This window comes from Scophthalmus maximus, chromosome 16, assembly GCF_022379125.1.
Source record: "Scophthalmus maximus strain ysfricsl-2021 chromosome 16, ASM2237912v1, whole genome shotgun sequence".
Lineage (NCBI taxonomy): Eukaryota > Metazoa > Chordata > Actinopteri > Pleuronectiformes > Scophthalmidae > Scophthalmus > Scophthalmus maximus.
In genome coordinates this window covers 21,406,496-21,422,324 of record NC_061530.1, presented here as the reverse complement: position 1 = coordinate 21,422,324, position 15,829 = coordinate 21,406,496, and the positions used below count along the sequence as shown (strand labels likewise).

Sequence of the window (15,829 nt, the reverse complement as noted above, 5' to 3'; positions counted from 1 at the left end):
AATGTTAAATGTTCAATTCTATTCTAGTCTGAGGCTGCAGTCGAATTGTCAAATTTGTTTGGGAAGTTTCCTAAATCTTGAAGTGACCCTGATGTGTTTCCTCAGCAACATAATAATGTTCAGATTATCTCAGTGCTTAGGAAAGGAGCTTCAATACTTCCTTTCCTATCTCCTTTACCATAGGGTACACTGGAGCTTCCTATGTGAGAGGAATGGAGAAATAGACCCACAATTCAGCAGTGATATTTATAGGCACTCATGTGAAACGTGTCTTACTACTAGTTCTGAGGTATTTGGGTGGAGGAGGTTCTCTTTTATCAAGTAACTTTTTATTGAGCAGTTGTTTTCCACATACATTACACTTACATAATCAGTGCTCATTTTCATTTACAAGGTGTTCACAATTGTGCCTGGAGCATTGGAGTCGTTGGACAGTTATGTACAGGAATAGGCACAGAGGAAATTTCAGATACAAAATGAAATAAACCATAAGTAAATAATTGCATTAATTGGAGGTTCTCTTTTAAAGTGCATATTGAGAACCCAGTGAAGAAACTAAAGATGAGGTTTTTATAGTGGAAACAAAGCGGGTTAGGGTTAGGGTACCCAGTTGAGCAGTTATGACAACACTACCCCTTCCATTCAATATTATATTTATATAATAATCATCTATGCTGTCCAGACTGTATGTTGCTCTGCACACTATGAACATTATCTGGTTTCCCTCCTTACGTCTAAAGAAACAGCATCACTTATATATTTTTGAGTATATAAATGATTTTTGTATTGACATATTTTTTATTAAGTCTATGAATGATATTTAGTATATTGATATATTCTTAATTAAATGAATAGATCAGATTTTGTATATTATTTTATATACATTATATTTTGTATATTGATTCATTAAATATATAAATTATATTGTTTATTGATTCTTTTTTGTCAAATATGCAAGAAATATTTTGTATATTTATTTTTTATTAAATTTACAAATTATATTTTGTATTGATATATTCCAAAGGTGCATGATTAAAAAAACAGATGTGTCACTCATGATTTTTCCTTCACAGTTTATTCATGCAGTTCTCATTACAACTGGAAGTCATTCTACATTCACTACAGGAACAACAGATATAGATCAGTCACCATGGTAACCCCTCTTTATGTACACACACTCCTGCACGTGATCACTATGTATGCAAAGAGTTTGTATCGCCCACGTTGGCTTCAGTGCATCTGTAAGAAAAGAAAAACACCAGACTGCTAAAGAATCTTTTCAGGAAGACCAGCACCATGTTGAAGCCACATCTGTAATCCAGCTGTTTCCAGTCTTTGTGCTGAGGTCAACAGCTACAGCTTCATACTCACTGTTCGGAAGGAATCAGTCAGAACAACATGAGTTCATGTGACTGAACATCAGTCCCACCCTCTCAGAGAGAAAGAGCAGGAAACGCTTCACATTAATGTTGAACTGTACAGTTTTTCTACCTGGTCATAAAAACGTTACCATAGCAACAACTTGGCAACATGGCAGCTGTGGACTGTACAACATCTGATCTGTATGTGAGAACAATGATCACTGACGTTAACACTGCAGGATACAAAAACTGTAGGAAATTACAAAATGACCGTGGTATAACCGTGTTCAACAAATCCAAAAAAAATTTAAAAATCCCTTCAGAGGTGTGTGTGTGTGTGTGTGGATGGGGGGTAGGTCAAGTTACATCCTGAAGGGGGCGTGGTTTTGAAGGGAAACGCCTATTCACAGTAGCGAGTATCACTAGATTCATTAGCACCATTTAAAGTCCGATGATGTTGATGTTTGCAAAGTCTAACAGTATAATCTGACTAAACCTTCAGTCCAGCTCAGTCAGTCTAAATCCAACCATCAGAAACACAGACAGGACTGAAGATCACCGCCACAGACAGATTATTCTAATGGTCTCATAATGAAACAAAGTTGAATTTAAAGTGCTTCAGAATATAGACTAATACAGACCAGGAATTTTTCTACTTTAAAAGAGCTTAAACAATATAGAGTCATGAAAAATTACAGACCAATTATTAATACTGACCTTGGAGTCATGGCTATGAATTTAATATACAATGAGCAGATTTAGTTTATGGAAGAAGTATTATTCCGCTGTCTATAAAAACACATCTGGAAACAACCAACCACAGCAGGTTACAGCTCAAACAGAGAAAACCCAGTTTGAGAAGTTTTAAATCCACAATGTTAAACAGTTCCGATGATTTTTCTAATGATGAAGTTGTATGAACATGTCTGCACTAAAGTAAACAGGAAATATGTTCAGTAGTTTTCCTTTCATACTGTTCTTCTCCTCTCACCATCCGGTCTCAGCAGATGTTCTGGTTATCTTACAGATTTCTTCCTGTTAAGACTTTTTCTCTCCACAGTCTCAGAGCTGCTCGTTGTGGGAACTGCTGTGTTTCTCTGTAATACTGTGAGGTCACAACCTCACTATATAAAGTGCCTTGAGACGATGTATGTTGTGATTTGGCGCGATACAAATAAAACTGAATTGTATTGAATTTTACTACTGCTACAACTACCACTGCTACAACTACCACTGCTACTCCTGTTGCTACTAACACTTCTACTACTACTACTACTACTACTACTTCTACTTCTACTACGTCTGCCTTTATCAGACAGAGAGGAGACAAATAACACAATGGAGACAGGATGACAAGAATTGTTGTGGAGTAGGGTTAGAGAACTTGAATGACTAATTTAAAGAGCAATAACAAAAACAGCAAGTCCTATTTGAAGTACAGTTGTATCATTAATGACTTGTTGTAGAGTGTAGAACTTGCTTAAGGGCTGCATTATCATTGTAACATTCTGTACTAATTTAGTTGAGTATATAAGATGTGGGATGTAGTAGCAGTTGTAAAGTTATGGCTATTTTTATGAAGATATATGGTCACCATCTGCTGCTGGGTATAATTCATAACAGCTTTTGAGGCTTCTGCTTATTGCCACAAATTCCCCTGAGTCAGATCTGAATAAACACCACATCCATGTCAACTTTAAACCCAGTAACTCTGAGGATGTAGCTCCTCCACCGTGTTGCCAAATTAACCAGACATGAGCAGAGCAGTGTAGTGCTACCGACGTCAAACTGGAAAGACCATCACTAAACCGTATTCACCCCATGAATCATGTAACCTAAATGACTCACATGATGGCCGGGTGGGTTAGGGTTAGGAGGTTAAATACCTGGGACCCCAGACCAATCGGTTTGGGTTAGGTAAAGAGCTTTGACATGAACCTCAACAAAGTCCAGCTGTGTTCGTATCACATTAGACATTGAAGTGGGGTTGAAGTATCATTGTTGTAACTTTCAGTCCTAGCTGAAGAAAAACGTTGAAAGGTTTGGTACAAGTTGCAAGTTTTATTACTTTTTGTTGTGTATTTGTAGGGTTATGTTGTATTTGTAAAGTTATAGTATTATTGCTGGGGAGTTTAGTACTAGTTGTTGGGTTGTAGTATCATTGTTGTAACATTCAGTACTACTTCAGTTGAAGTATAGTATTTGTTTTTTCAAGTTGTGGGTTGTTGCATGGTATAGTACTTATTAAAGTACTTAAGTTGTAGGTTTTAGGGGTAGTTGTTTTGTTGAAGGTTTTGAAAGGATGTAGGGTTTAACATTATCTTTGGACCTATTATTGGGTTTAGTAGTAGTTCAAATACTTACGTTTGAGAATAAAATACTACACAATTTGGAAGGTTGTGGTAGGGTTCCATAGTAGTTGAAGTAATACTGTTACAAGGCCTTGTACTAGTTGTAGATTTTTAAGATTTGTAAAGTTGTAGTAGAGTCTAGTTGTGTTGCATTAAAAGAGACACTTTGAGTACTTTGTAATGTCGGGTGTAGTAGTACTTGCTTTTTACAATTTGTGTGGTTGTTGAAGGATATATGGTATGAAGGCCTTGTACTCAAAGTGTCAGTGTAATTGTTCCTGTTTTAAGATAAAGATGTGATGTTGGATCGTCCACCCGGAGGCGCCACAATCCTCTGAGTAGAGCGACGAGGTATGTGGTCATCAATCTGAGCTCCTGGAAGAGAAGAAGTGATGTTGTTAATAATTTGCCTGTTATCAACTATCTTCTTCTTGTTCACCTGTAAATCTCATCGTCAATCAGGTTTATTTGATCAGATTACTGATCAAGCTACTATAGACGTGCATATCCTTCTACCTGACAAGGTGAATCCTGACTGGTGGAGGTTTCGGGGGCCGGACTGGGTTTTCGGACCGGGGGGCCCTCTGCTGGTCGGAGTGGGCGGGACTGATTTAGTCATGCTGATGACATCATGGACCGGACCATCATAGTTTCCACGAGGGACACCACGAGCCTCTGCCATCTGAGACAGAGAGAGAAACACGTTTGAGAAAACTGGGAAAAACAACCTCTAAACAGTCTGATTAATCAGTTTACTAATTAGCCCATTAACTAGTTAACTGGTTGAGCAGCTGGTCAATATTAAGTCTGGTTGGTTAGTTACCTTGCTGCGGGCTCTAATCCTTCTGTAAACGGCATCAGGGAAAGCCTTCCTGGGGACGAAGCGCCCAGAGCCTTCGGTCACATTGAGTTTGCCATCCTCCACAACAACTCGACCTCCACTGATCACCACTGACGCTACGCCTCGCAACTCCAAACCCTCTAGGATGTTCACCTCCACCGTCTGAACACACACATGTAGCATGGTCAGGTTATAATGACTGATCATTATTTTCATCAGTCTATGACACTGATACAGTTACCAGGTTGTGAGTCTGTGCAGAAACAGTTTTCGTCTCCTTCGGGTTCCAGACAACAACATCAGCATCACAACCTTCCGCAATTCGTCCTGAAGACAGACAGTTTCATGAGATTACTTCAGATCAGTACAAGAATGTACCGGTGGTGTAATAATGCTATAACCAAACACTAACATGGAAAAGGATGATCATGGCAGTGAGTTTTTATGAGGTGAATGTTTAATTATTTTTCGATGAGTTCATTTAAATTTTCATCTCGTTCTGAGTAATAAAGATTAACATCAGAGCTAACAGTCAGTGACATGAAGGATTCTAGCTGTAACAGTGTCTTTATCTTCTCTGAACTGGAACTCATCTGACCTTTTTTGGGGTAAATATTGAAGAGTTTAGCAGCGTTGGTGCTCGTAACTGCGACAAACTCATTTTCATCCATCTTCCCTGTAGACTGTAAAGAGACAAAATGACAAAAGGGCAACACCATGTATTTCAGGAGAAATCATCTGAAAACGTGTAAATGCTCCACATCTGTAGAATTGAAAATCAAAACAGAGTTTTCTATGTGAGATTAGGGTGACTAGGGCTTACACTGGAAACACAGCTAAGGGTGAAAGTTCAAGTTATCTTACCACAGCTCTGTCCCAGACCACCGACATCCTCTCTTCAATTCCGTTGGTTCCCTCTGGGATCAAAGTGAAATCGTCTTTACCAATGGCTTTCTGAGCTGTGGAGAAGCTGCCGTGAGCACTGGATGTGACCTGGAGGTCTCCACTGAAAAAAAACAACACGCTCTAGTCAGCTTCACCTGCTACACCTGGACTGTTGAGGTGGAAGGTAAATACCCCAACACCAGCTATCTGAACTATACTCCCACACAAGTTGATGGTCCTGTCAATGCAGTGTCACTGCTTACGACACTGGATACTCCTCTGAAAAAGAAGGCGGTAAATGAGAGGAGGCTCGCTTCACAGTAAATGTCGCAAACACAGGTCTTAAAAAAGACATTGTGAAGGTTGGAGAGGAAGTGACATTTTCCAAAGATCTGTAGTACTCAGATAACTACATGACCTTTATCTGACAGTTACTCAGATAACAACATGACCTTTATCTGACACTTACACAGACAACTACTTGACCTTTATCTGACAGATACTCAGATAACTACATGAACTTTATCTGACAATTACAGAGATAACTACATGACCTTTATCCGCCCACTTACACAGATAACTTCTTGACCTTTATCTGAAAATCACTCAGATAACTACATGATCTTTATCTGACAGTTACACAAATAACTACATGACCTTTATCTGACAGTTACATAGTTAACTACTTGTCCTTTATCTGACAGTTACTCAGATAACTACATGACCTTTATCTGACCAGTTACACAAATAACTACTTGACCTTTATCTGACAGTTGCATAGTTAACTACTTGTCCTTTATCTGACAGTTACTCAGATAACTACATGATCTTTATCTGACAGTTACTCAGATAACTGCATGATCTTTATCTGACAATTACAGAGATAACTACATGACCTTTATCTGCCCACTTACACAGATAACTTCTTGACCTTTATCTGAATATTACTCAGATAACTACATGATCTTTATCTGACAGTTACACAAATAACTACATGACCTTTATCTGACAGTTACATAGTTAACTACTTGTCCTTTATCTGACAGTTACTCAGATAACTACATGACCTTTATCTGACCAGTTACACAAATAACTACTTGACCTTTATCTGACAGTTGCATAGTTAACTACTTGTCCTTTATCTGACAGTTACTCAGATAACTACATGATCTTTATCTGACAGTTACACAGATAACTACATGATCTTTATCTGACAGTTACTCAGATTACTACATGATCTTTATCTGACAGTTACTCAGATAACTACATGATCTTTATCTGACAGTTACACAGAAAACTACTTGTCCTTTATCTGACAGTTACTCAGATAACTACTTGACCTTTATCTGACCAGTTCCTCAGATTAACTCCACGTGTCAAGTGTTTGTTCATTGTGGTAATGTTAACCATCCTAAAAAGGTGGGGTGATACTTACCATGCTAACAGAGAGGTCAGGTACTGTGGAGTTGAAGGGTCAGGGTTCAGAGGTGGGCTCATGACGAAGGCAGCAGCTGTGGCCCAGTCTTTGGACCAATAGTGAGAGCCGTCAGTGGCCAAGCTGGCTGTGATTGGTTCCCCGTAAACCACTATACCTGAGGGCAGAAACAGGAAGATGATGAAGCTATATCATCATTCAACATCAGTCCAAATATCTCTCCAAGAATTAGCATCTTAACTTCCATGTTTGTGAGCAGCTCCATGGAGTCTGGGTGGAGTCCTGGAGAGGCACAGCCTGTGACTACCCAGGCCAGTGCTCTGTACATCTGCTGTGGGATCTCAAAACTTGTCGATATCCCGGCTAGGGCCAGTGTTTGGTTTGTCCCTTCTGAGCTACTGTAGATGATGGTCGCAAATGGTGGAATCTGTGGCAGAGGACCCACTCCCACTTTGGATATAAAGACTCGTTCTAAGGTAACAAAACATTATTCTTAGCTTTTTAGTTTAAATTGGTTTAAAAACAAACATAATTAAGAATATTATATATTATAAGATGATACCAACACTCCTACACACTACACATTTAAGTTTCACCTCCTGAGGAAGTTTTCCTGCCTCCCAGCGGAGGCTGAGGAGAATGACGGCTGCATGTGAAGTGTCTCAGTGGTGGAGGAGTTTGAACAGAAGCATTTAACTGAGGAGAGAAGTTGGTTCAGGTGAGAGCTGAAGGTCTCCTTCACCCCCTAACCCTGTTCAGAAGGGGGTCAAGGAGAAAGACCACTCAGGAAATGAGGCAGACTGAACCATACTGAACAAGACTGATTCATCCTCCATGACCTCCATGAGGCAGAGCTGGAAGATCGGGGCTCAAATTTTCTCTGTCCTGGGTCTAAGACGAAGTTAAACGATTACTTAGCTGTGCCCTGCTGTGGATCACATCTGGACCAAAGACCTTTAAGGTGGCAGTAGTTAAACTTCTGCTTAAAAAGCCGACACCCGACCAAGATAGCTTAACTAACTATTGACCCATATCAAACCTCCCCTTTATCTCTAAAATCCTTGAAAAAAGGGTTGCTAACCAGTTATGTGACTATTTACACAGGAATAGTTTGCTTGAAGACCTTCAGTCAGGATTTAGAAAACATCATAGTACAGAAACAGCACTACTGAAGGTTACCATCGACTTTCTCATTGCCTCAGACAGTGGACATGTTTCTATTCTCATCCTATTAGATCTTAGTGCTGCATTTGATACCATCGATCACAAGATTCTCTTACAGAGACTAGAACACATTGGGATTAAAGGAACAGCAGTAGAATGGTTTAAGTCCTACTTATCTGATAGATTTCAGTTTGTTAACATTAATAACAAATCTTCCATTCATACAAAAGTTAGTCATGAGTACCACAAGGTTCTGTGCAGGGACCGATACTTTTCACTTTATATATGCTTCCTTTAGGCAATATTATTAGAAAACAAAACATACAGATGATACCCAGCTGTATTAATCTATAAAGCAAGATGAAACTAATCAGGTAGACAAGCTTCAGGACGTCTTAAAGACATAAAGGCCTTGATGACTTATTAATGTTTTACTTCTAAATTCTGACAAAACTGAGGTCATTGTACTAAACACCTCAGAGAAACAATATCTGAGCATATAGTTACCTTGGATGGTATAACCTTGGCCTCCAGCTCTACTGTGAGGAACCTTGGAGTTATCTTTGACCAGGACATAAAACAAGTCTCTAGGACAGACAGCCTTCTTTCTCCTGCGCAATATCAAGAACATTAGAAACATCCTATCTCAAAAGGATGCTGAAAAACAAGTCAACGCATTTGTTACTTCTAGACTGGACGACTGTAATTCATTACTGTTTGGATGTTTCCCAACATGTCTGTTAAAAGACTCCAGTTAATCCAAAATGCCGCAGCACGAGTTCTGACGGGAACTAGAAAAAGAGATCATTTTTCTCCAGTGTTAACATCTCTGCATTGGCTTCCTGTAAAATTCAGAATAGAATTCAAAATACTGCTCCTAACCTACAAAGCCCTTAATAATCAGGCTCCATCATATCATACAGAGCTCATAGTTCCATATTATCTCCAATAGATCACTTCGCTCTGTAAACTCAGGACGACTTGTGGGTCCAGAGTCTGTAAAAGTAGAATGTGAGGCAAAGCCTTCAGCCACCAGGCTCCTCTCCTCTGGAACCAGGGAGACGGACGACATCTCTACAAACTTCCTCTGTGATAAAGATTATAGTTTGAACCTTCTCTTAATGATGTTGCTATAGGCCGAGGCTGTTGAGGGAACTCCCATCATGCATCTCTCTCTCTCTCTGCCCCACGTATTTACATTACATGTCACTAACTGTGTTTCTCTTTCTCTTTGTGTATCTCTGACTCCAGAGCTGCAGGATCCAAACCCGTCATTATTATTATTATTAACAACATCATTGCATTGCAAGTGTCAGTATTATTTTTGTAATAAGAATTAGTCTGTTCTCTGTCTCTCCCCAACAGATGTTCAAGAGCCTTGAGACAATGTATTTTCTAATCAAATTGAATTGAACTGACTAACTCGGTTAGAATTTGAATTGAATCTGAATCTAATCTGGATTAAAAGGCACAATTATGTCACCTTTCTTCCTGGAATTTGCGATGACATCAGCAGCAGATTTGCTCATCACTTTGGTAACGTAAAGCGGACAGTTGGCCTGTTTGGCGATGGTGATGGCCCGATACACCGCCTCCGTCTCCACCTGAAACACAATATCACAACACGTCTTAAGTGATACACCTGGTGGACGTTTCCATGGCAATGTGTTTTTACAGGTGTGTTAAAGGAGCGTCTCAGTCTAATCAATATTATTTATACAACAGAAGTTTTCATGAAGAGCAATGTGTGTCTCAGGTCTGTGTCTAATGTGTCTCATGTGTGTCTCATGTGTCTCAGGTGTGTCTCATGTGTCCCAGGTGTGTCTCAGGTGTTTCTCATGTGTGTCTCAGGTATGTGTCTCAGGTGTGTCCCAGGTGTGTCTCATGTGTCCCAGGTGTGTCTCAGGTGTTTCTCATGTGTGTCTCAGCTGTGTCTCATGTGTCACAGGTATGTCTCAGGTGTTTCTCATGTGTGTCTCAGTTGTGTCTCATGTGTCCCAGGTGTGTCTCAGGTGTTTGTCTCAGGTGTGTCTCATGTGTCTCAGGTGTGTCCCAGGTGGGTCTCAGGTGTGTCTCATGTGTGTCTCAGGTGTGTCTCATGTGTCCCAGTTGTGTCTCAGGTGTTTGTCTCAGGTGTGTCTCATGTGTCTCAGGTGTGTGTCTCATGTGTCCTAGGTGTGTCTCAGGTGTTTCTCATGTGTGTCTCAGGTGTGTCTCAGGTGTTTGTCTCATGTGTGTCTCAGGTGTGTCTCATGTGTCTAAGGTGTGTCTCAGGTGTGTCTGTGTCCCAGGTGTTTGTCTCAGGTGTGTCTCATGTGTCTCAGGTGTGTCCCAGGTGTGTCTCATGTGTTTCTCATGTGTGTCTCAGGTATGTCCCAGGTGTGTCTCATGTGTCTCAGGTGTGTCTGTGTCCCAGGTGTGTTTCAGGTGTTTCTCATGTGTGTCTCAGGTATGTCCAAGGTGTGTCTCATGTGTCCCAGGTGTGTCTCAGTTGTGTCTTGTGTGTCCCAGGTGTTTGTCTCAGGTGTGTCTCATGTGTCTCAGGTGTGTCCCAGGTGTGTCTCATGTGTTTCTCATGTGTCTCAGGTGTGTCTTGTGTCCTAGGTGTGTCTCAGGTGTGTGTCTCAGGTGTGTGTCTCATGTGTCTCGAGTGTGTGTCTCTGGTGTGTGTCTCATGTGTCTCGGGTGTGTGTCTCATGTGTCTCGAGTGTGTGTCTCTGGTGTGTGTCTCATGTGTCTCGGGTGTGTGTCTCATATGTCTCAGGTGTGTGTCTCATGTTTCTCATGTGTGTCTCAGGTGTGTCTCATGTGTCCCAGGTGTGTCTCAGGTGTGTCTCATGTGTCCCAGGTGTGTCTCAGGTGTGCCTCATGTATCTCAGGAGTATGTCTCAGGTGTGTGTCTCATGTTCCTCGGTGTGTGTCTCTGGTGTGTGTCTCCTGTGTCTCTGGTGTGTGTCTCAAGTTTCTCGGGTGTGTGTCTCATGTGTCTCTGGTGTGTGTCTCAGTTGTCTCAGGAGTATGTCTGGAGTATGTCTCAGGTGTGTGTCTCGGGTGTATGTACCTCCTCAGGGTGAGATAAAACATGTCCTTCAGGTCCCGTGATGCCAAAACAGAGAAGCTTCTTCTGTTCCTGAAACACACACGTTTGAACCAGTTTAAACCAGTTTCAGACCAGTTCAGTCCAGTTTATCCAGGTTAAAAACACACTGTCCCATTGGTCAAGTTGTTATCACCTCATTGATGATGTCACCATTTTCAGCGTGGACCTGGGCAATGGCTCCAAGATGCCGGAGGACCCCGAATGCCTCGTAGAGCTTCAACATGACAAGCAAAGCAGATTCCGTCACATGAAGAAAAAACAAACAACAACAACAAACAACAATAATCATGACTTATTAGTCATCCACCTGAGAATCGGAGCTCTGACATCTATCTTTGTAGGCCATGAAGAAGAGGAAGGAGTTAACACCTGAAACACAAATACTACACGTAAGTACTAATAAAGTTCATCTGTGAGCTTCTAAATGTGCCCAAAGTGCAGAAATTGAAGTTAATTAATCTGGAGACAGCAGAGATTTAAAATTAATTTGATCATGACTGATGGGAACAAGAAGATCCCACCCACAAATCCATCGGGAGCATCGGCTGTCATGTGTTCTTTTGACGGAACCGGCAGCCCATTCTCTTCCTGTGCTGAAGAGGCTCAAGGACTGAAGCTTGATATTCTGTTGAGTGGTGAGTGGAATTGTAGAAGGGCAGAGTTCATCCTGGAGTCTCCAGTCGCAGGTATCACCGACTGACCCGAACTGAAACTGACCCGGACCAGCTGGGTCTCAATACCACAGGTCAAAAATCTGTCTTTCCCTCATTTATTTATTAACTCCAGCCGTCCGTAATTTCAAATACTATATTTATGGAAACCCTTCAATGTTATAAATAAAATGGAAATAATCATAAATAAATGTCATTGTCAAAGCCATAACATACCTATGCTTGTGTCAATCAATGATGCATTTAAATTACTGAGTTATTGAATTGATGATTTGAACTATTGTTTGTTTGGTCAGGTGTTGAGTTCCAACATGGACAACTCGTCCTTTACCTGTAACCTTTGATTATTTAGGACACATTTTTAAACCGTTAATGGTTCCAACCTTCTTTTTTTAAATAAATAAGTTGAAGGTTAAACACACAGTGTACAGATTCTACCTGATCAAGGCATCACTGTGGGATTCCTGCAGTGTCAGTGTCCCGTCCCTTCGTGATTTTGATTGGTCAGTAACCTTTCACCGTAACCAGAGCCAGAAAAAAAGCTGTAGCCTGAGGACGTTGAGAAACATCAATGCTAAACTTCACAGGATTTCTACAGATAATAGACAACAGGTCATGTGACCTCCACCTCTGTCGGACTTATATTTATGTTTTAATTTTGTTGTATTTTATGGTTGTGTGTCTTCAGTTGGTCCAGTGTTCACCGGTGAACTTTGACCTGACCTTTGTCTTTGACGAGCGTCTCCAGCTCCTCGTACAGTCCTTCATGCCAGCGAGCGACGTCCAGGTGAAGAGAGAAGTCACAACACGCCTTCTGCTCTGCAGTCTCCCTCCACTGGTCAAACACTGAAAGTAAACTAGTCCCGGGCTCCACCAGCACGTGGTCCACTGTAAACACAAACACTGGGGTCACTAATGTTCTCTGACCGAAGCCTGATCGATCGGTATTGATAGGTTAAAGGTCATCACTGACTGATGGTGGTGGTTCCCCCAGACAGCGCGGCTCTGGTGCCCTGGTAGAGATCATCTGCCGGGTTCAGGCCTTTCTGAGGAGAGTGCAGGTTGGTGTTGGCGTCGATGCCTCCGGGTATCACCAGCTGACCGTACGCGTCCACCGTCCTCACATCAGACGGGACAATCAGGTTCTCACCGATCTGTCTGATAGAAACACACCACTTCTGATGTCACCTGGAGGTCAGGTGTCAAGTCACATGATTATCATTTGTCAGATGAAAATAGTTACTTTATGGTCCCGTCCTCAATGTAGACATCGGCGTAGAATGACTGATCGTCATTGACGATCTTTCCTCCTTTGATGATCAGACGGTCGCCCTGGAAACACAAAGGATGCTGGGTAAAACAAAAGCAGTTTTAAATAATGTAAAATCTCAACCTATGAAGCAGAACATGATGGTTTCAGGATGAGGATAAAAAACAGATTCTTAATTGTTTAACTTGAAATTTAACATAATAAATGTTAACAGTTTAGAGGAAATATTATAAGTGCAAAACAAGAAAAATAAACCAAACCCAACTACAATAATTCAACACTAAATAGATTCAGTGCTTCAAACATTAAAAACTCTCGGCTGTTTGACGTGTTTCCATGGCGTCACATCAGCCACTGTCCCGCCTCCAAAGTCTCAACATTCAACCTGACAAGGGAGTGAAGGGCTGAGATCCTCCCAGTGGCACTGCAGTGGCATCTACTGACACTTCACAGGCAACTTGTGGCACAGGAAATATTAAGAAATATAAAATATTGTTTTGGGGGCGTTTTGTGACTTTATCATGGAAACGGTGCTAAAGTGACAGTAAAACACGAAGGGAGAGAGAGATTAGGGAACATCTCTCTCACTGGAATCAAACCGAGCGTGTCATGGTGACACGTGTTTTATCCAGTGACCCACTGCACATTATATGTCAATATTTGTACAAAGATGTCATGAAAAAGAACATTTAAAAGGTTTGTACATTTTTCAGAATTGAATTTTTTAATTTATTACGTGGCCTCCATGTCACTAAACTTAGGCTCAATTCTGTTAAAGCCCCTTTATATTTACAAAACACAATCTCACTCTTACAGTAATAACACAGTGGATTATTAAAGAGAACAATTTTGTTCATTTTTATTTCAAAAAGGACAAAATAAAGAAACCCTTTACGGAAAAAATTAAACAAAATGAATTAAAAACAAATAAGTGGACTGTATTTGCTCAACAAGCCTCCTAACATACACGTACGACCATGATCGATCACATTAATGGTTATTAATAACGGTTATTGTCCCAGCAGATCAATAAATCCACACCTCGTGAGACGTGACGTTATAAAGAGGTAAAACCAGACAAAGCAGAAATGTCCTTCTTTAATTGAACGCACCGCGTTTTTAACATTTACATGATCTGTTCCAAGGGTTCGAGCCGAGCCGAGCCGAGCCGAGCCGAGCGGACCAGCTGCTGCAGACCGCGCATCATCGCCGGTGAAACAGCGCGATGATTGACAGGTGGAGCTGCAGCATCATCTTGCTCGTCTCGGTTATTTCGGCTCGGCTCGGGTTGGTTCGGACCTACCGCGGACCTCGCGCTGCTCTTCTTGTTCTGGAAAGACATCCTGATCGACCTGTGATCGGCTGATCGATCTGTGATCGGCTGATCGATCTGTGATCGGCTGATCGATTCGCTCGCGCTGACACAATCTGCTATTGTTTTTTCCGTCAATGTTGACGTCACGCTGCAGACACCACACACACTTTACTTCCGGTGAAGAGCTTCAAAATAAAATCGATGACGTTTCATTGGACGTATTGAGGTCGATCACGTGCTCGTGCGAACATGTGAAGTGAAAAGTTTTAAAGATTTTTACAGATTTGAATCTAAGGGTTTTTTTTCTCTTTCACTTTTATTTCTGTCAAATCTTTAGCTGATTCTTATCAACCGATTAAGATGATTTATTTAAACCTTTAACAACGTATCAATATGCTCTGTAAAAAATATTGCATTAAAAATGATACATTACTTTAGTTGAAGTGCAGACAACAAATGTCGACACATGATTAAATCACTCATCTAAATCTTTATAGGTACTAGTGGACTGATTTAATCTATAATAATGATTCATAATGGATTTCAGGGTTAATATTCTTGTGGCAATAATCCTGAAATACAGTGAAAAGGACAGAAGGTAAATATTGTTAATCTCTGTTCTGGAAGACAATGACAGACGCAGATTAAATGACCTGGATTAAACCGTCGTCCATGAAGTGGAATGAATCAGTTCAGACGTCGGAGACTTCACGTCCTCATTCTGTCTTTTTCATCTAATGATAATCTACAGTATCATCTGGTCCAAACCTACAATCTCTATGTTAAATATGTTTAGAATGTTTTTATATATTAAATCAATTAAATGAGTTTTTTAATATTATATATGTTTAATATGTTAAGAGTTAAATGTTTCAGTGATTTCAACCTGTCTCTTGCCGTAGTTTTCTCGGGCGTGTCCAGAAGAAAACACCACCATCTGTCCTTGTCCTCCGTCTCCTCCGTCGCAGCTTCCAGTTTGGGTTCGAGTGGCCCGGCGTCGCTGCGTCTGTGGACTGAAAGTGTCGAAGTTCAGGGTTTTGTTCTCGAAAGCTCCTTCGACGCTACAGAACATTCCTCCGTACTTCATCCGAGGACGAGGAGAGTCTGAACCGAGGCGCGAGAGAAGAGACGAGCAGTCGTCGTCGTCTGGAGAAACCCTTCTCTCAGACATCGTGAACTGATCTGTTCTGAGACGATGACAGGAAGAGGAGAAGAGGAGAGGAAAAGGAGGTCACGAGGGGGGAGGAACTGTGACCTCACACTGACAGTAACCAATCAGAGGGATGGAGACGAGAGAAAAATCAACTGACCTTTGACCTGGACAACATCAGGTGACGCAAGCAGGACTGAGGTGTCACTACTTACCTGTCTGACATCACAGGTCAACAGACTGAGCCCTGGTCCAACCCCACACCTGGTCCCAACCTCTGGCTGCT

The 15,829-nt window shown here is 41.2% G+C and overlaps 1 protein-coding gene across 3 annotated transcripts; it reads right to left on the bottom strand.

Moving 5' to 3' along the window:
* Positions 1 to 1,056: 1,056 nt before the first annotated feature.
* dpysl4 (dihydropyrimidinase like 4) lies at positions 1,057 to 15,623 on the bottom strand. Of its 3 annotated transcripts, XM_047327765.1 has the most exons (16): positions 15,476 to 15,623; positions 15,280 to 15,406; positions 13,052 to 13,140; positions 12,782 to 12,966; positions 12,532 to 12,696; positions 11,445 to 11,506; positions 11,271 to 11,351; positions 11,099 to 11,167; positions 9,521 to 9,641; positions 6,874 to 7,030; positions 5,418 to 5,559; positions 5,152 to 5,236; positions 4,795 to 4,880; positions 4,536 to 4,715; positions 4,229 to 4,394; positions 1,057 to 4,087 (listed from the first exon to the last, which is right to left on the bottom strand). In XM_047327765.1, the coding sequence occupies exons 1-16, from the start codon at positions 15,562 to 15,564 to the stop codon at positions 3,996 to 3,998; spliced, it is 1,896 nt and encodes a 631-aa protein (XP_047183721.1). In that variant the 5' UTR covers positions 15,565 to 15,623; the 3' UTR covers positions 1,057 to 3,995. The 3 variants fall into 3 exon arrangements, with proteins under 3 accessions (XP_047183721.1, XP_035469256.2, XP_047183722.1); XM_035613363.2 differs by having other exon boundaries at positions 15,280 to 15,588; XM_047327766.1 differs by lacking the exons at positions 15,280 to 15,406; positions 15,476 to 15,623 and adding an exon at positions 14,382 to 14,535.
* Positions 15,624 to 15,829: the final 206 nt, after the last annotated feature.